General features: G+C 37.6%; 5 protein-coding genes across 14 annotated transcripts; 4 read left to right on the top strand and 1 right to left on the bottom strand.

The window, feature by feature from the left end:
- Positions 1 to 1,004: 1,004 nt before the first annotated feature.
- LOC110768189 (Haloacid dehalogenase-like hydrolase (HAD) superfamily protein) lies at positions 1,005 to 3,790 on the top strand. 2 transcript variants are annotated; one of them, XM_021971876.2, is made up of 4 exons: positions 1,005 to 1,196; positions 2,445 to 2,817; positions 3,102 to 3,308; positions 3,419 to 3,790. In XM_021971876.2, the coding sequence occupies exons 2-4, from the start codon at positions 2,560 to 2,562 to the stop codon at positions 3,713 to 3,715; spliced, it is 762 nt and encodes a 253-aa protein (XP_021827568.1). In that variant the 5' UTR covers positions 1,005 to 1,196; positions 2,445 to 2,559; the 3' UTR covers positions 3,716 to 3,790. The 2 variants fall into 2 exon arrangements, with proteins under 2 accessions (XP_021827568.1, XP_088108251.1); XM_088252125.1 differs by lacking the exon at positions 1,005 to 1,196 and adding an exon at positions 1,225 to 1,644.
- A 282-nt stretch (positions 3,791 to 4,072) lies between these two features.
- On the top strand, positions 4,073 to 7,754 carry LOC148295200 (uncharacterized). The gene has a single exon (XM_088252124.1). The coding sequence runs from the start codon at positions 5,339 to 5,341 to the stop codon at positions 7,628 to 7,630; it is 2,292 nt and encodes a 763-aa protein (XP_088108250.1). The 5' UTR covers positions 4,073 to 5,338; the 3' UTR covers positions 7,631 to 7,754.
- Positions 7,755 to 8,514: 760 nt separating this feature from the next.
- LOC110768192 (uncharacterized) lies at positions 8,515 to 11,639 on the top strand. The gene is made up of 10 exons (XM_021971882.2): positions 8,515 to 8,915; positions 9,027 to 9,083; positions 9,176 to 9,238; positions 9,337 to 9,405; positions 9,576 to 9,668; positions 10,091 to 10,195; positions 10,268 to 10,345; positions 10,458 to 10,586; positions 10,814 to 10,919; positions 11,161 to 11,639. Exons 1-10 carry the CDS (start codon positions 8,802 to 8,804, stop codon positions 11,349 to 11,351), a joined length of 1,005 nt encoding a protein of 334 aa, XP_021827574.2. The 5' UTR covers positions 8,515 to 8,801; the 3' UTR covers positions 11,352 to 11,639.
- A 1,036-nt stretch (positions 11,640 to 12,675) lies between these two features.
- Positions 12,676 to 14,890, top strand: CAT5 (cationic amino acid transporter 5). Its single transcript, XM_021971892.2, has one exon. The coding sequence runs from the start codon at positions 12,953 to 12,955 to the stop codon at positions 14,723 to 14,725; it is 1,773 nt and encodes a 590-aa protein (XP_021827584.2). The 5' UTR covers positions 12,676 to 12,952; the 3' UTR covers positions 14,726 to 14,890.
- Positions 14,480 to 18,801, bottom strand: EMB1025 (Pentatricopeptide repeat (PPR) superfamily protein). 9 transcript variants are annotated; one of them, XM_021971885.2, is made up of 5 exons: positions 16,450 to 18,801; positions 15,911 to 16,015; positions 15,690 to 15,827; positions 15,474 to 15,561; positions 14,480 to 14,680 (listed from the first exon to the last, which is right to left on the bottom strand). In XM_021971885.2, exon 1 carries the CDS (start codon positions 18,449 to 18,451, stop codon positions 16,457 to 16,459), a length of 1,995 nt encoding a protein of 664 aa, XP_021827577.1. In that variant the 5' UTR covers positions 18,452 to 18,801; the 3' UTR covers positions 14,480 to 14,680; positions 15,474 to 15,561; positions 15,690 to 15,827; positions 15,911 to 16,015; positions 16,450 to 16,456. The 9 variants fall into 9 exon arrangements, with proteins under 9 accessions (XP_021827577.1, XP_021827576.1, XP_021827583.1 ...); XM_021971884.2 differs by having other exon boundaries at positions 15,690 to 15,815; XM_021971891.2 differs by having other exon boundaries at positions 15,474 to 15,552; positions 15,690 to 15,815.
- Between the last annotated feature and the right edge of the window lie 1,698 nt (positions 18,802 to 20,499).

Genomic DNA, 20,499 nt, shown 5'->3' with positions numbered 1-20,499 from the left:
TGCAATATCTGAAAAAGGAAAAGAATCACATGTCACATTTAGGTCCCACTCACACTGGTATGTAACACGTGTCACCATCTCACGGGTGTGGTCGGTGGGCTCATGGTCTCTCCTATGAGGTTGGCATGAATTGGTTTGGAAACTTTGGATAAACCAAAAACCAGGAAACCTGAATGAGGGAATGTGCTTTCCGTTTCACAATACCAGAGGCAATCCAACAAGCGTCCATGGTTTTGAATGTTTCAATTTTGGTTAACTTTGCATTGTGACCCCTCGAAGTTTAATTTATTGATATTTACAACCCAAAATTCATTTTTGTTCTCCGCATTAAAATTTATTTGTACTTGCCACCCAAAATTCATTTTTCTGCCGTAGCTTCTCAGCTTGAATTCTTTTTCAACAAAAAATCTCTCTTTCAATATCTCGTATCACATCAAATGCTTGCTAATCAAATTTAAAATAATAAAAAATCCATTGATCCAAATCATCGTTAGAAGTTTCATTAAAAAAATATCATCCTTAGAAGACTACTGAATTATAATTCTCAGTGGTTTGAAAAGTATTGATCACGTTTTCACCCGATAACAGTATTACTATTAAGCATCTTATAGTGCCACATGTACTTATTAATCTATTATTTACATTCAAACTTACTTTTTTATTTACTCAGACAATAATATCCCTAAATAAATTGACTAAATTTTGATTTTCGTTTTACAAGTTTCTGACTTTATATTAACATATGGAAAAAAAAAAAGAAGCCTTTTTTATGTGGAAAAAAAAAATTATATTAACATTATTTTGACAAAGTATTTTCTATTTTTATGACCTGCTCTTCTTTTAAAATTTTCGGATAAATGTGTGCAATTAGTCGAGATATAAAGTATTTTCTGTTTACTTATAAGAGTCAATAGGGCTTAAAAAAGAAAAAAGAAAAAGTGAGGGGTGAAATTTTTAAAACCAATTAATAAGGGAATCAACCACCAAAATCCAGGGACGCTGATACAATTAACTGCCGCTGCTGTATTTGAAGTAATCTGCTTGATAAGCAAGGAAGGTGCTTGATTATTGATTGTATATAATAAAGACAGTAGCTTTTTACCTTCTGCTCCATGAATGTGCAGCTCAAGCTAACTTCAAGGACTTTTGCGTTTTCACCGAAGAAACTCGGATTCTCTTCCATTTTCAGCATCTGGGTAGATATGCTTCACAATCTCTTCTTCGTCAGTAATTTTTAATCTTTTTCTTGTTGATGGGATGCTGGGATCGTTTTGTTTCTGTGTCAATTTGAATTTGAGTCAGCTCAGCTGGTATATCTCATCTTTTTCAAGCTGCATTTCTCGCTGATATTGTTTTTTTCTTTATCTCATCGGTGGACTAGTTTCATTTCCGTGGTTGATAATTTATTGCAGTTTTCTTCTTTAACGCTTTGAATCTGAATTTTTTATTCGTAGTGTTGACTCGATTGTTTTTGTTTATGTATTTTATATTGGGTGGTTTTTGGTAAAGATAACTATCTAAAATGGATTGGAGTTTCTGCATTTTTGAGCAAGGCCTTAACTTTTTCTTTTTGGTGGCTGGGGATGAATAGAAAGGCTAACGTTTGCTGATACAAATAAAATTTGGTGTGATTTGGGCATCTGGGTAAGTCGAAAATCTGATTTAGAAGTTGGATTTGTTTAAGATTCATCCTTTAATTCTTATGTAAATCAAAAATTAGATGTTGGGGGAAGGCCTTTTGATTATCATCACAATACATTATAAAAACCTATTGACGTTATCTTTTTGATTCTTGCTTTAATTATCAGCTCCCTTGGCCTAACATTTGTTTTAACAGCTGACAAATGTCTCAAATGATCTCCATTAACTATGCCACTCAGAAATCATTTGATCTTGATGTACAGCATTTGTTACTTTTGTCATTTGTTGAAACAAATGCTAGGTGAAGGGCATACTCATTCTGATAATTAAAGCAATGACTCTTTCATTCTAGCTACGGCTCTTTCCATATCATTCTAACTTTGGATTCTTTTACATTTCTGTAATTAATGATTTGTGATGTTGGTATTTGATTCCTTCTTTTTCTTTTTTCTCTGGGTTCAATGCTTTTTAATGTTTAATCTTCTTGTGACTAAGAAGCATTGCTTAGGTTGGAAATGTAGACATAGCTGATGCATCTCATCTTTTTCCATTCCACTTTTGTACATTGAGCTACTTGAATTAGAGGACATTCATATTAGTTTTATTTTTACAAGGAAGAAACTATAGAGAAAAGAATGATGTAATTTGTTTGACTCCTTTGCATCTATATATATATAAATCTGAGTCTGATGCTACTCAGACAGCAATGTGATAAGATAAAAGCTAGAGAATTATGTCAACACTCATTGTATGTAATTTGAACTTTCATATCATAACCTAATAAATCTATTATGAAAATGCAGGGAAAGTTGGAACTGCTGAAGTGGTTGGTTGATCTGTGTGCGGCAATTTTGGTGCTTTGATCCTAACATATAGGAAATTTTCGATTTTGAGGATTCACCACAGAACAGTTTTACAATGTCATTATTGTCAAAATTGCGGTGCATTACAGTGGATGTTACCGGTACCTTGTTAGCTTACAAGGGGGAGCTTGGTGACTACTATTGCATGGCAGCCAAATCTGTAGGGCTGCCATGCCCTGATTACCAAAGGGTGCATGAGGGCTTCAAATATGCATATAAAGATATGGCCAGCAAGTATCCATGTTTTGGACATGCTGCAAAAATGCCCAACATTGTATGGTGGAAAGCTTGTGTCAGAGACTCCTTTATGAGGGTAAGATAATGGAAACGGCCAGTAGATCTTTTGGCCGCGCTCATTGTGATAACTAGCTTGTTTCCAATCATTTAATGTCCTTGCGAGGTTTGTGGTACTTGATTTATTTGAGGGACAGTGCTACCGACTAACTCAGAGAATTTGCTAATCTAGAAAATGAGAACACCATCCCCCTTAGTAGCATTCTGACAATAAATACTCATCAGCTAGGACTTTGCATAAAATTTTCTTCAATTATTACCTTATTCATGCATTATGTAATGGGCATCTTGATTTTCTGATAGGCTGGATATCATTACGATGAGGAGACATTTGAGAAAGTGTTCCGACGCATATATGCATCCTTTGGTTCCTCTGCTCCTTATTCCATCTTTCCTGACTCCCAACCATTTCTAAGATGGGTCCATGAACAAGGTCTTAAAGTTGGAATTATCAGCAATGCGGAATACCGTTATAGAGATGTAATTCTTCCAGCATTGGGTGTCAACCAGGTAAATAAATTAATCTTGTTTAAGTTGCCGGTATCTTGAACATACTTCCCTTAGGATTGTCTTGTTTGCATGATTCTCTCCCTGATGGTATCATATCAATGTTTTTTCAGGGATCTGATTGGGACTTTGGTGTGTTTTCTGGTATCGAAGGTGTGGAGAAACCAGACCCAAGGATTTATGAGATTGCGCTTGAGAGGGCTGGAAATATGGCCCCGGAAGAGGTTCTGCACATAGGGGACAGCATGCGCAAAGACTATGTGCCAGCAACAAGTATTGGGATGCATGCGTTGTTATTGGATAGGTTTAAGACATCTGATGCTGAGGAGTGGAGGAAATCTGGTGCGGTTGTGCTTCCTGACTTAGAAGCAGCAAAAGAATGGCTTACTTCAGAGAAGTCATCCTGCTGAGGGCCCTTTTCCCTGTTGCTGCTGATTTGTAATTTCTTCCCCCTAATCAATGAAATTTTGATAACTTTTACTTAACGGCGGGTCTCTTTCGTCAGTTTGTTTCTGTAGCATATCTTCACACTGTAAGGCCTCACTTTTCTCTGATTTGATGGGGAAATATGCCACCAGTCAACAAAATGATTTAATGTTCCTGCAAACAGATTTAGTTTTCATGAGATGAATTGCTTTGGTCTGGTGGTGGAACCATGGAACCAATGACTATGAGCAGGGAAAGCTGTAGCCTTTGTAGCAACCATCCCTTCATGCGTCCCAAAGGGAAAAAAATTGATTTATTTGAAACAACACACATGATTTCTTGACCATTAGCTCCGCAAAATGAAGGCATGGTGTAAATCTTGATAAATTACAATGCAAGCAATATGCTTTAAACTCAATCATTTAGCTTCCTTTCCAAACAACTAGCAAATATTTTAAGCTCTTCTTTGAGATTCAGATAGTGATAATAAATCCGGGATCAGTCACGTTAATAAAGCAGCCTCAACTTTGCAATCCAACTGTCTGTGATCATTACAGGAAAAGAAGAGTTCAGCCTGAAATTTTGGCACCCAAGTGAACTTTACCTGATTTTCTATGACATAAATTTCTTTTGCAATCCGTCCTTGTATAGATCACCAAGTGATGAGTTGACTCTAATTGACCCTTTTTCTTCTTTAAACTTTCTATTATTCTTTTTCTTTTAATATTCATTAGTTTAATAACCCCACTTAAGAATGTTGTTATGTAAAAATATTGATTTGTTTCAGTTTTTATTTTTATTTTTTGGGTCGGAACTTGTTTCAGTTTTTCACTACATTAAGACTGGTCATTTTCACTGGGTCGAATGGGACCAAAGGGACCAGCTACCAAGATGACCCCATTTCTGTGGGGATAGAGATTTAGAGAGACAAAGGTCGCTTCGCTTGGGTTTCTTTCAGCCTTGAGAAGTTGAGAGTTTTGCTTCTTGTCGCTGTTATCGCCACTTCTGCCTCAGCTTTATATTATTCTATTGCTGTCTAAGCTTTATATAGACCCCCTCTCTCTCTCTCCCTCTCTCTCTCTCTCTCTCTCTTCACCTACTTACTCCTGAGAGGTGTTGAGTGTCTCGACCCTCCCAAGAGGCCAAGCCAATGCACCACAACTACAACAACAGACAAGGAGGACAACCATTTTTCGTTGGTTAAAAAGCAGCCATTTTGTTCTTTGGTTATTTAAAAAACAGCCATTTTCAAGGAGAAGAAGAAGAACCCATCTGCATTCTTGAAATGCTTTTCACATTTGCATCCACCTTTTCAACCATCAGTGCTTCAGGGATCTGGACGGGACTCTTCAAGCTCATGGGTTCGGAGTAAAGTTTCTCTCTATTTCCAAACTTTCATTTTCATTCATTTTCTGTACATTTCTCTTGCACGTTTTTCCTCTGTCTTCTGTTTGAATGATGGTTCACACCTTCATATTGTGACATTTGCAAACCATGTTTTTCTTTATTGGGTTGTGGAAAATGTAAGTCCTAGACTACCCAAAGATCTCTGAATCAGCTCATTGTTACATTCCTGCTCCTGGGTATTGTTCTGCTAAGTGTTAGCAATGAAATTAGGTTATCAACAAAATGATTTTGATTCATCCTTTGAGCAAAGTTTGAGTGGAAGTTTCAGAAAGTTCACATCTGGTTTACTGCAAAATGATCTGGACTTATCTCCAGGCCATAGCTCAAATGGTAGTTTTAGGAGGTCTAACTCTGTTATGTCCACACATAGTATATCTGGCACTTCAGCTTCGAGCAAATATGCTCCTTCCAGAAGAGTGTCCAAGGGGCTAAAGGACTATGCAAGGAAGCTTGTTGACCTTGAATTGTTCACGCATTGTCTTGAGGATTGGGTTCTGGAAAATTCATGTGAAGATTCAGACAATGGTTTCAGTGCTCCCTTCATGATCGATGAATTGCGGAAGCTTGATGTAGCATTGGAGGGTGCTTTGTTTCAGCAACTCCTCCGGATGCCATGCTCCCCTTATGTTTCCAATGATCCAAATGAAGATGAATATCTTGCATTAGAAGACTTCCTTCATGCCATAGTGAGTGGTTTATGGCATGCATTTTGGCATAAAAGAGGTCAGCTCCCTCTGTTTGTATCTTGTCCACGTTCCCTTGGATCCAAGTTTTATACTGTAGAAAAGGCGATATCAAGGGGAAGGCTTAAAGAGCTCTGTGGTTTAGCTTTGATATCAAAAATGGGGAGTGATCAACAAGTTCACTGGGATCAGATTATGGAGTTTGCACTATTTAAACCAGATATATTGTCGGGAAATGAGTTGAAACTATCGACTCCCGTTATTTGTGAAGCCCTCTTTTATGGTTTCCATATACTTGTTTCTAGGTCTTTGAGCAAGACTAGAACTGCAAAGAACAGTTCTGTTTTCCTTTTGGTTCTAGATTCTAAATATGGAGGGGTAGTGAAACTTGGTGGTGATCTTAGCAAATTTGATTTTAACTCAACTAATCCATACAAGTCCATGGTTGAATGGATCAAAAATCATGCCGAAATCAGTGTTTCTCCAGTGGACCGAATATGGAACAAATTTGGAAATGCAAATTGGGGGGACCTAGGAACTCTACAGGTACTTTTGGCTACTTACTACTCCATTGTCCAATGGAATGGACCACCAAGGAGGTCGATAGCTTCATTAGTCTCAGAACATAGCCTTCGGCTTCAGAAGCGTAGGATGGAATTCTGCCTCAGTGAGAATGAGAACGTTCTGGTTCCCTTCCAACAATCTAGTCACCAGCAAGGAGAGATTGTTGAAGTTGACCAGAATAATAATCAAGCTTTCAAAAATAAAGCATCACGTTTAAAGCTTAAGCAGGGTGAGGTTTTGCTACTGGAAGATCAACAGCAGAAGCAGAAAACCTTCCTAATACAAGATTCTCTTCCAGGAGGGAACCATTACCTCTATAGTGCTGTTTGTGTAGATTATCCAACACAGCTGCTGACTTTATACATTGGTGCCCATCCGTCCAGACTTGAACCATGTTGGGAGGATATGAGTCTTTGGTATCAAGTCCAGAGGCAAACAAAAGTACTAAACATCTTTAAGCATCAGGGAATTACAAGCAAATATTTGCCGGAAATGATTGCGTCTGGGCGAATTTTGCATTCTGGTCCATGCAAGAAGCAGACCCCGGGGGGTCGATGCGATCATCCATTGTGTGGGACTCCAATACTGGTGACATCTCCAGTTGGGGAACCTGTTTCATATGTAGTTTCTCAAGATGGGCCCCTTTCCCCTGAGGAGGCAATTCGCTGCTGCAGAGACTGCCTAGCTGCTCTAAGAAGTGCAGCAATGGCAAATGTTCAACATGGTGATATTTGTCCAGAAAACATAATTCGTGTTGTTGACGAACAAGACTCAAGAAACAACATTTTCTATGTTCCAATATCATGGGGCCGCGCAGTTTTAGAAGACCGGGACAGTCCAGCTATAAACTTGCAGTTCTCTTCATCTCATGCACTTCAGCACGGGAAACTTTGTCCATCATCCGATGCTGAAAGCCTTGTTTACCTCATGTTGTTCATATGTGGGGAAACGATGCAGCAGCAGGATTCAATCGAATCTGCCTTGCAATGGAGGGAGACAAGCTGGGCAAAGCGTTCGATCCAACAGCAGCTTGGTGATGTTTCAGCTCTGCTAAAGGCATTTGCTGATTATGTGGATAGCCTTTGTGGAACACCATACCCTGTTGACTATGACATTTGGTTGAAGAGGTTGAGCAGGGCTGTGGATGGCGTCGGAGACAGAGGTAAAATGATTGAACAAGTAGCCACTCCATTGAGATTGAAGGATGTTGCTGAGTCCTCAGGAACATGTGGAGGTGGTAGCTAATTTTTCCGTGTGGGAGGTCCAAGTTTTTGGGGGGGTTTGTTTTTTGTAATTACATTTGGTGAGATTCCACTGCATTTTCTTTAAAGGGCTCTCATGGGATTCTAAGATCCCAAGTTTGGTTTTTTATCCGGCATTGTGATTGTATGGATTGAGCGGATTAAAATCTTAATTGTTTTTGCTCAGAAGTTCTTGTTTTGGATTATGAGATTATGCTCCCTTTCAATTGGACTGAAAAACACAACACTATGTTCACTAAAAAGGAAGGAGAGATTTCACACACAAAAATTGAATACCTGAAAATTCTTACCAGGGATAGAGAGCTAGGACGGAATGTTATTGTCATACCCAGCCCCGAACCGGCCCGTTGCCATCCCTAGGTGGTCAGGTTCAAATAGCAACACTTTTTTTCTCCTTCTAAGAGCATCTCCAAGGGAGATGTCAAATACCAAACATCAAATTTAAATTTGATGGCTGATGTGGCAATTTGATATTTACACAGTTTTACACTCCACCCGATATGTCAAATAAATAATTATTGTAACAGTCAAATCATTCAAGATAAAGAAGAAAAAAAATAAAAAAGGAAAATAAAAAATGAAAGTAGCAGCCAACTGTCTTTAAAAAATAATAAAATATTCATTTGACATCTTGCTTTTGGTATGTCAAAAATAACAGCTGAACCTCCAACCTTCATTCCACATCAGCTTTGACAATTCGATTGGAGTGATGTGAGATATTATTTCTAGCCGTTAAATGTCTATGTGGCATTTTTGACATATCGGTTGGAGATGCTCTAACAAGTTAAATTGGGTAATGACAAAAAAAATAGAACCTAATAAAATGACCGTTTTAGCCTCCGGCCTGGAAGAAAACCTACCAAAAGGACCCAACAAGGGAATAGCATCCGTCCAGTATCCGGTATCCACCCGAATCACCAAAACCCTAAACCCTGAAGTTGCCTTGCCACTTTCCGCAGAACCTGTATTTAAAAAATAACAATAATAACTACTTGGAAAATTTGGAAAGACGAAAATATTATGGAACTCGTGTAGCCAAGAATGAAGAGTTTGACTATGAAAGACCACATCTTGGCTTGCACTTGATGTGTTTGATGAAATTCCTCTTCAGTCTTTCTTCAGAATACTAATGTCCTGTGAACTGCTAGCTTAGTATGGAAAACCACGACAAAGCCCAGCTTCAAAGTTTTCTCAAAACTCTTCCCCCTGTTGAGTTCTGCTGTGTCTATGGCTCATCTCTCCACCCCAACAATCCTGGCAGTGCAAAGGTTTCTACTTTGCTTCTATAGCTCTTTTTCACTCTTTTAACAATTGTTTGTTTACTTAAACTACATAAATTTTGAACTTTCGCTTTGCATTTGTGATTTCTGGATTGATAGTCATCCATGGTAGATTGCATTCTTGGTGTATCAAATCCCCAACAATGGCATTCCGAGGTAAGCGTTAGACTTCAACACATACCATATGTCTCTTCTAGATGTTTCTATAATTAATCATGGTGTTTACTAATTTGCGTATGTACAACCAGAATCTGACATTGAACAACGATCATTATGCCTCGTGGATGGTGCTTCTTGGTGGGGCAAGACTGGTACTGCTCTCTCTCTCTCTCTCTCTCTCTCTCTCTCTCCGCTTCCATGTTCAGTTTTATTTTCATTGATTCTGACACAATATACCCATCCATGCTAGATTACCGACGTTGCAGATGAAATTGGTGTAGGAGTGCACTTCAATCCTTTTGTTAGCTGGGACGACAAGGTATTGATCAGTCAGTCACTCGTAGATTCAAGTCTAGGCTGTTGCTTTGGTGTCTGAGCTTCCATTTCATGTTTTAAACTGATAGTGCAAATAGTATTTTGGTTCACATTCTGTAATCTTTCACATCTTGTATTTTGTTACGCATTCGTCACACTGAGTAATTTTTACAGATGTTCAAGTATGGGGTTGTTCGCATGCACGACTTGGTTCAGGACATACTAAATTGGGAGAGGTTCTATTTGAGTGGCCGATTACAAAAACCAGTATGTCTTCTTCATTGATTCTCATTTTTTGTGTGTGTCCTTATGTTTGTGGAAGATTGATCTTCAGCTTCATATTTGTCCTTCGTTCATTTTGATTTTAGTTAACTTTACATTATTTTATAACTAGCAGCAGCACCCTTCACATTGCAAGAGGATGATAAAAGTTTAAGAACTTTCAATCATATTCAATGATAGTCTTGTAGTGTCGTAATTCTAGGGGAAAAAAAAAACCCTTTGCTAATTCGATATAACAAATTTTTACCTTATTGAAATATTTTGTGGCACACGCCAATTGCCTGAAACTAATGAAAACTAAATACATGTTCTTATGCTATGCTGTTGAAGACTCAAGATTTGGATTGTCTCATCTAGTTCATGTTGTCATATATTGTCTTTATATCTGAACATGAGAGTTTTCACAGGTTCATGTACTTTTGGATAATCTGGATGTCGCAAATGTAAACTCGGTTAATTTGAGGGCTGCAGTGTCTGCAGCTCTCCTTCTTTTGCCGTCCAAGTTCACTGAGGTCTGATTCTTTGTCACTGCTCAATGATTTTAATTTTTTTTGAAGTTCTATAACATATTCCAATTAATGCAGGAAGAACTGTATGCCAAAATATGTAGCCTCTCATATATGGGCGACTTGCGTATGCTTTTTGCAGAGGACAGAAATAAGGTAAAGCTCAATCAGTGGTTACATAAATCCACAAACCTTCATTCAGTTGGTGGGTCTTGTAATTATATGGCCAAACATAATCTATTTTCTTTAATTACATTATCTACCGCAGGTGAAGAAAATAGTACAAGGGCAATTTGAATTGTTCCGGTCGATGTATAAGCCTTTTATTGAAGAGTATGAGACCAAAGAGTTGTTGAGATGCTCGTTATCTGGGAATACTCAACCAATCATATCTCAGGTCTATTCTGACCCTTAGGTTGCAGTGTGAACTCGATCCAACATTACTTTTACTGACAAAGAGTTGATTTATAGCTTCTTATAAATGTTGAAAAAGAATAAGAAAAAAGAAAAACAGAAGCGTTGATTTAATGGGTGTATGGAACCCCATTGCATGTTTTAGAACTTAAGCTAGATACCAACTTTAAGACTTCACTAGATGGCTAATTCTTCTGAAAGTTAAAACAGGATGGCGGTTTATCAGCAGCTCGATCTCTCGTTTCTTCTCTGCCCCCAATGATCAGAAGCCAAATGGCGATGGTGCTAGGAGAAAAGAAAGTACTGTGTGACTCTGGTATGAACCTTAACTCATCTGCAGTGGCTTATAAGGACAAAGGTTTCTTAAGGATTGATCTGAGTTCAGATTTAATGATTATACCAGATCCCAAAGTTTTTTAGGAAAATATTGCTTGTTTGTTATAAATGGAAAAGCGATAGTGATTGTGTTTTAACTAGGGTGGTAGTTTAACATATGTACTTGTAACTCTTGAATCTGGATTGTAGTCAATCATTACACTCTTGTACTTCAATTGTAGGTCGAGTTATTCAGGAAATTGTGATTGGCTCCAAAGACGAGGCTGCTAAATGCATACAGACTATTCTGCAGCGAAAGGTCATGGTTTCAAGTGCAAGACAGGCCGTGTCTGGTCTCCTGGCTGCTGGTGGCATTACTGCCATGAGATATGTTGGTGCTAAAATGAGCAAGGCTTGGAAATCCTGGAGATGATAGTTCTTTATTTAATTTTTTATGCATTTTTAGTGCCAGTCTTGTTCAGCCATAAACTGTTAGCATGAGAGGGACGTGGAAAGCATGATTTTTGCAATTCATCTCATTCAACAAGAAACATAACTTGTATGAGCTCCCTACGGTTCACTGGCCAATAGGTTTCATTCAAACAAGATATTGTTGTTTGTACCAAGGAAGAAGAAACAGTTGTTATCAGTGGGCATTTTGTGATAATAAGAAACTGCGGGAGGAAAATCAAGTTTTGTAAGGACATGTACATTTTAATCTTTAATTAAGTCCAAAAAATTGACAGCTGATTGATTTAAATCAAGATTTCATTCTCACAGGGTAGAACTTGAATTATATCTTTGAATTTTCTACACGCTGTTTCCAATAGTTGAAACTCATCTTTGAATTTTCCTACAAATTCCAATTGGATCACTGCATGTGGGCCTCAGTGTTTAATTTTGTTTCACAGCCTTGACTTCACTGCAAGTAAAGGATTGCTCACGGACGTATGGTAGCCCAGGTACATCAATTTTACAGCCTTGACTTCACTAAAAGCTTAGAGCAATGCCAATTACAAATTTGTAATTACATATTTAATTGCAAATTTTTCTTCCATAGACTTATTTGGAGAAAGAATATTTGAAAAATAAAATAAAAACACTTCGCGAAAAAAAAAATTGTAGAAAAAGGAAAGTGTAATTTGCTACTGCTTCTTCAAGTGCTCATTAAAGAACGTTTCATCATCATCCTGGATCAATTTCAAAGGCTCTTCTTGAATTTTGACCCCCCCAAAAAAAAAGGGCTCTTCTTGAAATACCTTCTTTTTCTTTTTTCTGTCTTAATTAAAGAATTTTTTTTTGCTACAAAGGGATATTCGGGGGAATCAAACATAAAATCTCATGTTAAAAAGTAACGCTATTTACCACTTTACCACTTGAGCTACAAAATCTCTTGTTTAACTAAACAATCTTTAATTTGCAGCTCCGAGGCATGATTATATAAATAAATGTTAAAGCAAGCGCATGGCTTTGTTATATTGTATTTTATAATACAGGAAAAATGGTCGTGGTATGAGCTAAGAGGCCAATAGCCCATCACTCTCGTGAAAATCAAGACCGATATTTAATAATAATAAAAGATATTTATTATTTCTGGCTTGTTCATAAACGGCAGCATCTCCATTTATTTTTGGGTAGATAAAGACAGACAACCCGGCCAAGCAGTGGAAACTTCACACAAAATGGCAATGCAAGTAGTGAGGAGATTCTCACAAAATGACAATGCAAGTAGCCATTATTCAAGTCAACATTACAGACTTCTGAACAAATCATATCAAATATACCAAACAATCCAAGAAAATCGGCCCACTAGACTTGTAAGTAAAAGCAAGCTTTTACAAGTCTCTTAAATCGTCCGCATCATTTGACTTATGCATTGAGCTCACAACCTCAGTTTCACTATCAATAATTGAAGAAATAATTCGGGAACTAGGAGATAAGATTCCAAATCTCAGGACAGGATCCCATATTCTAGCATTTCACATTGCCATAAGAGATAAGTGCTAGGGAAGGACACAAGGGAAAAATAGAAAAATGGGTTCCATGGGAGTAGTGGGTGAAGAGGTTCAGCCAAGAAGTTACTGGAGATGGAGCAAACAAGATTTCCTACCAGAAGAATCCTTTCAAAGTTGGAGCGCATATCGGACCGCCCTGTCACAAACAGGCTACAGGTTCAAGAACCGTCTCATAAGCAGATCAGATGATAACAATGAGATTGGGGAACTTCCAAAGCGAAGTGAAAATGACATGAAGCGTTGCCTCACATGGTGGGGTCTCATCTGGTTTGGATTTGGTTCAGTAATTGGTGCAGGCATCTTTGTGCTTACTGGGCAAGAAACTCATGACCATGCTGGACCAGCTATTGTCTTGTCCTATGTTGCTTCCGGTGTCTCGGCAATGCTCTCTGTCCTCTGCTACACAGAATTTTCAATGGAAGTCCCTGTGGCAGGTGGAGCTTTTGCTTACCTGCGGATAGAATTAGGAGACTTTATAGCATTCATAACAGCAGGAAACATACTTCTTGAGGGCTTTGTCGGAAGTGCAGCAGTTGCTAGATCATGGACTTCTTACTTCACATCACTCTTGAATCGTCCCTCCAACTCATTACGCATCCATACAAATCTGACGGAGGGGTTCAATCTACTTGACCCAATAGCTGTTGCTGTTCTGACAATAGCTGCAACAATTGCAATGATCAGCACAAAGAAGACCTCTTACTTAAACTGGATCGCATCTGTTGTCAATAATGTTTTAATTCTGTTTGTGATAATTGCAGCATTTATCCATGCCAACCCATCAAATATGAAACCCTTTTTTCCGTTTGGGGCTAAAGGAGTCTTTCAAGCATCTGCAATTGTTTACTTTGCTTATGGAGGATTTGACAATATCGCCACCATGGCTGAAGAAACCAAAAATCCATCCAGAGACATACCGATAGGATTAATTGGATCAATGTCAATCATCACTGTCGTATATTGTTTAATGGCAGTTTCACTGCCTATGATGCAGAAATACACAGATATAGACAGAAATGCAGCCTACTCTGTAGCATTTCAAAGTGTGGGCATGACATGGGCCAAGTACCTGGTAGCCCTAGGTGCCCTGAAGGGAATGACCACTGTTCTTCTGGTTGGGACACTTGGAGAGGCACGGTATATCACTCATATTGCACGAGCCCACATGATTCCACCATGGTTTGCTCTTGTCCATCCAAAGACAGGAACCCCCATAAATGCTACAGTCTTGATTGTCATTCCAAGTGCTTGTATTGCTTTGTTTTCGAGCTTGGATGTTTTGGCAGGTCTGTTATCAGTGAGCACACTCTTTATCTTCATGATGATGGCTGTCGCACTTCTAGTGAGGAGGTACTACGTGAGAGAAATCACCCCACAACAACATCTTTTGAAGCTAGTCATTTTCTTGCTGATCATCATTGCTTCTTCCATGGGGACTTCGGCTTACTGGGGACTAAATCCCAATGGTTGGGTTGGTTATGTTGTGACAGTTCCTCTTTGGTTCTTTGGGACTTTGGCAATGGCAGTATTTTTACCCCAACAGAGGTCACCAAAAGTTTGGGGGGTTCCGCTGGTTCCTTGGTTGCCATCCTTGTCAATTGCAACAAACATTTTTCTTATGGGATCTCTGGGTTCTAAAGCTTTTGAAAGATTTGGAATCTGCACCGTAGTAATGCTTATTTACTATGTCTTCTTTGGTCTGCATGCAACTTATGATATGGCCCATAAGCAAGACCAGCCAGAATCCCTGAAAGACAATGACAGCAACATCAGAGAGAAGGCAGAGCCTTGAAATCACAGTACCGTCTGAACGTTCTTCGTAGGAATGCTTCTTCAGTTTCATTTTATATTATGATGCAACTAGTTTTGAGAACAAATTATTCTTAATGTAACAATAAACAAAACTGTACTACTTGCAGCAGTGTGATTATTACACAAATATCAGATGTCAAAGTAATCTTTGGTTTTGGATACATAATAGAATGCACGCTGGACATATGAAAAATAAAAACAAATGCATTAATCTGTGGACAAAAGTTCAAATTCAAATATAGAAGGCTGGGTTCATGACATCCTTCTCACACTTAGAGGAAGAAGACATACTATGATAGATATGTGGAGATTTTGTTTTATAATATACAATCTACAAAAACTGAAAAATTGTTGTTCAACTTCTCCTTTTCTCAGTCTTCTCAGCAACTAAAGTGAGTACAAAATGTAGTATCGAAGTTACTTTTCAAGCACATTTCACAACTCACCTAAACAAGTGTCACTAAATTGCACATGGATCCTGGAAATTTGATATGCTAGTAAAAGTTGCAGAGGGCAGATTTTGAGATATTACCTGTTAATGGTTGTCAAATTATGAAAGCTTTTTCACTCTTTTAGCATTAATACATTAACAGATAATCTAGTCTTAGACACACACACACACACACACAAAAGTGAAGAAGAAAAAAGAGAGAGTAATTCAAGGTTCAAGAAATTCAATGACATAACATGTCAAGCAGAAGATAAGAGAACCGTCTTCATGTCCTTACCTGACTACAAACTCACTATTTTACCAACAGAAATTTCAATTTCTGCTACGAGCTTATTGTTTACTTGTCCCAGGTCAACCTGCACCAACTTAGAACCAAGAAAAATTTAAAACCTTAGTTGCCTATGTCTTTCTGAAACAAAAATAAAGTCAAATAAAACAAAATAAAAACACAAATAAGAGATTTGATTGGAGTCCATAAGTTTCAGTAAAGTACCTTTGCTCATCTGCAGATTTGACATATTCTGCGAATGAATGGGAGGGAGTCTGTTGAAGGTTTGCACATTTTCATGAAACAGATGTCCGCACATCTCTATTTGCAAGAGTGCTATCTGTAAGAGACCTTGAGGAAAATCTACTTTTTCAGAAAAGTGTCAAATGAGAACAATTTGGTAGAAATGTAAAGTAGATAATGTCGATGGCAGTAATGCTAAGTACCTAAGAAAAGCTGGATCACATATATCATTAATCCTCCAACCAAAAAATAGCCTCCATATTTTTGTTAGTTTCCTTCTCCAGTACAATGGACGGAAACTATGCCAACTGAATATATAAAATATGTTATAAAACGATAACTGATACTAAAATAACATTACTCTATGCAGAGACGAAATATTGATTTTCCATTTCTTGGAATACTATGTCTCCTTAGATCCAAAGACAAATTTGTATCATAAACAATCTTCAAAATTATAAGGTACATCCCCAACTCTAAAAGGCAAGTGGACTGCATGTGGTTGAAAGAAAAATCACATACATTAATAGTACTTTTTTTACTCTGTGTCATGCTAGGAAGGGGGGGGGGGGGAGTGGGCGCGGGCGGGGGGCAGGGGCCTGAAAAGTAAAGTTATCAACTCTAGCTTTTTTACTCTTACGAGTTTAATATCTAAGCTTTGATCGCCTAATTAAGCAAGATATTGTTCCAGTTAGAGTCTAACCAAGCTTTGAGGAGAACAAAAAAAAAAAAAAACCCTTACTTAAAAATTAGCAATATAGGCTGCTCCAACATTTGTCAATGGCTGCTCTGACCTTCTTAGGCTTGCAAAGCTCTTGTACAACTCTTGTCCAAGTAGAGGCTTTGGGTGGCAAAAACTTTTGCAGCATCACTTCTACAATTCTGGAAGCACCTACTATCCTCTCCTGCTTAAATAGCCGGACAACAAGCTCATTTAGGAACTCCCTCCCATCTTGAGGCGGGTCAAGCTTTTCTCTCAAACTTCTCAGGAAGATGTCACATGTAACTGAGTCGGGATCACAACCTCGATCCAGCATCCTATTTAAATGATCAATGGCAAGGGAGATGCTACTCTGCTTGCAGAATACATTGAAAAGTATGTTATAAGTGATGACATCTGGTTGACATTCAGGCTCCTGACAAAGCATTTCATTAAAAAGTTTCAAACCCTGCTCAACCAAACCAGCATTGCAAAGGCCATGAATCATTGAACTGTAAGCCACAACATCAGGTTTATATCCTCTGCCCAGCATCTGCTGCCAGGCGATCAAGGCCTCGTTGAGTTGACCATCCTCACATAAACCATGAATTAGGACGCTGTAACAGACCTCATTACGCATATTGTTTGCCATTTCTTTCCACAAAAGAATGGCTTTTTGACTTTGACCTGTCTGGAAGAAACCTCTCATTAAAGAACTATAAGTGAAGGAATTGGGCATGCAACTATTACTCAACATTTCACTGAATACTTCCTTGGCTTCATCTGGTTTTCCTTCTCGGCAAAGACCATTTATAAGAGTGCTATAGACAATGGTGTTGGGTTTACATCCCTTTTCCAGCATCTCCTTCCACAATCTCATTGCATCTTCAGATTTTCCCTCCTTGAACAGTCCACTAAGAAGGACTGAATAAATATACTCATTTGCATGATTCCCTCTTTCTTCCATAGACATCAGCACTCGAGTCCCATCAACCGCTCGCCCTTGCTTAACAAGTCCATTGATGATCGTACCATATGTCACATCATTAGGCACACATTTATTCGAAACCATTCGATCCAAAAGACTAACTGCCTTATCCAACTTACCCTTGAGACACAAACCGTGGATAAGGGTGTTATAAGTCACTTCATTCGGAACACAGCCTTTAAGAAACATATTATCAACAAGCTTCGCTGCACGTCCCAAGTCACCCTTCTTGCATAATGCATTAATCAACACATTAAATGTCACAGGACTCGGAATGCACCCCTCAAGTTGCATCTCATCCAACAAAAAGACCGCCTCATCAATCCTTTTCTCCTTGCATAACCCATCCATCAACGTAGAATATGTGAACACATCAGGAGTGCAATTCCTATGTGGCATTTCTCTAAACACTTCGACTGCTCTATCAACCAATCTGAGCTTACACATGGATTTAATAATCAAATTAAAACTGAGTACATTGGGTGAAATGTTCATGCCCGTAGTACCAACAACATGGGAATAAAACTCTAAAGCATGAGAATAATGTCCCTCCTGTATAATAACATTAAGCACCGAATTAAACGACTTAACAGTTCGCCTACACTGAAATTCATCCACCATTCTATAAAACAATTCTACAGCTTTATTGGGTAAATGCGCTTTTCCATAAGCTCTAAACATTAGAATAAAACTCTGCTCAATAAAAACTCGCCTTTCACGTTTCATTCGATCCAAAACCTGCTCCAATGACCGAAAATCACCCACCTTTGCGTAATTCTCAATCAGTGAATAGAAAGTTGAATCACCCGACTTGTAAGAACCCAATTTGGTACCTTTCTTGAAGATTTCATTAGAAATTGGGGGCTCAGTTTCATCATTGTTTACGGGTTCAGTTTGAAGGGCTTGGTTTGATGGAATTGCAAGAACTGAAAAGTGAGAGTGAAGCGAAGAAGTTAACAACTCACATGGTGCGATTGGACAGAGGCTCAGCTTCTTGAGACCACCTTGGATTGACCTGCAGAGGAGTTTCCAGTAGTAAGTTGAGCATTTTGGCATGGGTTTTTAAGGGTTTGGTTTGGGTATTGGATTGAACCTGCATACAAGTCCAAATGGGTAGAAGGATATCAGAATCAAAGTATTGGGTTTTAATGGGTTTCGTGCATTTCACAGAGAGACAAACTCTCCCAGTGAACTCGCTGAATGGTGTCGAACTCAAAATATCACCCGTTTGCGGCTTGCACTATTTTGAGTTCGACAAGAACCAGAGTATCAGAAAGAAGCCTAACGGGAAGCTCTGATTGGAAGAAGAAGAAGCAAGCTGGTTTTTACAATCAAGCAAGTTAATAGGATTTAAGCCCAAATACAAAACGAACAAGGGGTTAGCTGAGGGGGTCTTCGTGTAAACCCATTCTTATTCACCCCGCCCCTTTTAATAATTTGCAAATTTTATAATTAAATTATTTACAGACAAATATTTATATAAGCTAAATGAAAACAAAAAATTTTATTATTGTCATTGTTGGAGGAGCCACGTCCCCTTAGCTCGTCCTTAGTGGTATAGTTGCACCGTTATTGTCTCACATTTCACTGCTTTTGGGTACATTAGAGTTGATTATGCCCATAAACTCGTATGAGACTTTATCTCAAAATGCGTCGATATAATATAGAGAATTACTGCTTAATTAATCCATTTATTTTTTTTTCAGGCCAAACCATCATACGTAACAGGGTGTAAATAATGTCACTTTTTACTTCGTTGAACTACACATTTTAGTTATATTCGTATGAAGTTACTTATAACACAAAATTTCTGTTGGGGCGAATTTGCACCAAGTACGAATTTCAACTGAATTTTTCCATCGACATTGTTAAAGCAAATGGCAATTTCATGGCCAAATGCTGGAACACTCACCCCTGCAAAATATATAATGCTAAGAACCAAGTTGGAGCTTCCATTTAAAGGCAGAAGAGAAGTTGCATTTTCACATTGCAACTTGACTAACCTAATGTATGGATACATGTCGGAGAACATGATTTTGTGTCCTTGAGTATATTCAGGTTCCATAGGCCTAATGTGTGACCTGCAAAGAACTTCGGAATTCCAAAATCCCAATACTTTTATCTTCTTTCACAAGATCTACAAAGAACTTCGGAATTCCATGTACAATTCAAGGTCTTTCTTCTTTTAGGATTCATAATTTCAAAAATTCATCGATGGGTTTCAAAATTGAATGTCTTTTTTCTTTTCAGCAAAAAATTTATGGGATAAAGGATTAAGGAATTTGTAATTTCAAATATTCATCTATTTTCTTTTGTATATGGGTTTTAAAAGTTGAATAATTGTTTCTTTAAATGAAAACCTTTGTAATCCATGTGTTGATCTGCTCCTTTTGTCAAAATTGGGAAAAACTTACATCTTTAAATTCCAGGTATAAAAATTGGCTTATTAGGTTTAGATTTTGGAGTGGAATTTGATCACAAAATTTCAAAAAATTGATTTCATCGGTTGAGTTAATCTCTTTTTCTTGTTTATTGGGTTGTTTGTCAAAATCGTTTCTTTAAAAGTAGAACTTTTGAGATAATCTTGTTGATGTGCTTCTTTTGTCAAAATTGGTTAAGTTTTCTTTTTGTATTAATGTTTCTTTTGTCAAAATTGGTTGAGTTCGTACGTATTAATTTGGGAAGTTTGTTAATTTTAACAATAAATTTCATATTTATACCTAAATTACACATAATTTAAGAACCAAAATGCTATTTTTTTTAATAATGAAAACAATGTCAACTTTTTCCATTTTATGAATTATACTTGATTTTAAGAAAACTTTCTAGTTACATTTTATGAATAAACATACTAATAGTTTCAAATATATAATGTACCAAATTATTTAATTTTTCATGAACGAAAAATTTCTTATTATCTTATAAATATAAAGAATGTGTATATATTTTGTTTACTATTTTGATGGACAATAATATATCACTTTTCTTCAATTTACCTAGGATGTTTAAAAAAAAAATTAATAATAATGTACCAACTGCAAAGTAACGTACCTATTATGAATGGTATGTTGTATATTTGGTGCATTATTATATGTAGGTATATG

This window comes from Prunus avium, chromosome 4 (genome assembly GCF_965620075.1).
Source record: "Prunus avium chromosome 4, drPruAviu1.hap1.1, whole genome shotgun sequence".
Taxonomy (NCBI): domain Eukaryota; kingdom Viridiplantae; phylum Streptophyta; class Magnoliopsida; order Rosales; family Rosaceae; genus Prunus; species Prunus avium.
The sequence above is the reverse complement of the archived record's forward strand: the minus strand, read 5'-3'. Positions and strand labels throughout refer to the sequence as shown.

Coding starts and splice junctions, on each gene's coding strand:
- LOC110768192 (XM_021971882.2), top strand. CDS start 8,802: ATGGAAAACCACGACAAAGCCCAGCTTCAAAGTTTTCTCAAAACTCTT. Junction 8,916..9,026: donor ACAATCCTGGCAGTGCAAAG/GTTTCTACTTTG, acceptor CTGGATTGATAG/TCATCCATGGTAGATTGCAT. Junction 10,196..10,267: donor TGCCGTCCAAGTTCACTGAG/GTCTGATTCTTT, acceptor CAATTAATGCAG/GAAGAACTGTATGCCAAAAT.
- LOC148295200 (XM_088252124.1), top strand. CDS start 5,339: ATGAAATTAGGTTATCAACAAAATGATTTTGATTCATCCTTTGAGCAA.
- LOC110768189 (XM_021971876.2), top strand. CDS start 2,560: ATGTCATTATTGTCAAAATTGCGGTGCATTACAGTGGATGTTACCGGT. Junction 2,818..3,101: donor TCAGAGACTCCTTTATGAGG/GTAAGATAATGG, acceptor ATTTTCTGATAG/GCTGGATATCATTACGATGA. Junction 3,309..3,418: donor CAGCATTGGGTGTCAACCAG/GTAAATAAATTA, acceptor ATGTTTTTTCAG/GGATCTGATTGGGACTTTGG.
- EMB1025 (XM_021971883.2), bottom strand. CDS start 18,451: ATGCCAAAATGCTCAACTTACTACTGGAAACTCCTCTGCAGGTCAATC.
- CAT5 (XM_021971892.2), top strand. CDS start 12,953: ATGGGTTCCATGGGAGTAGTGGGTGAAGAGGTTCAGCCAAGAAGTTAC.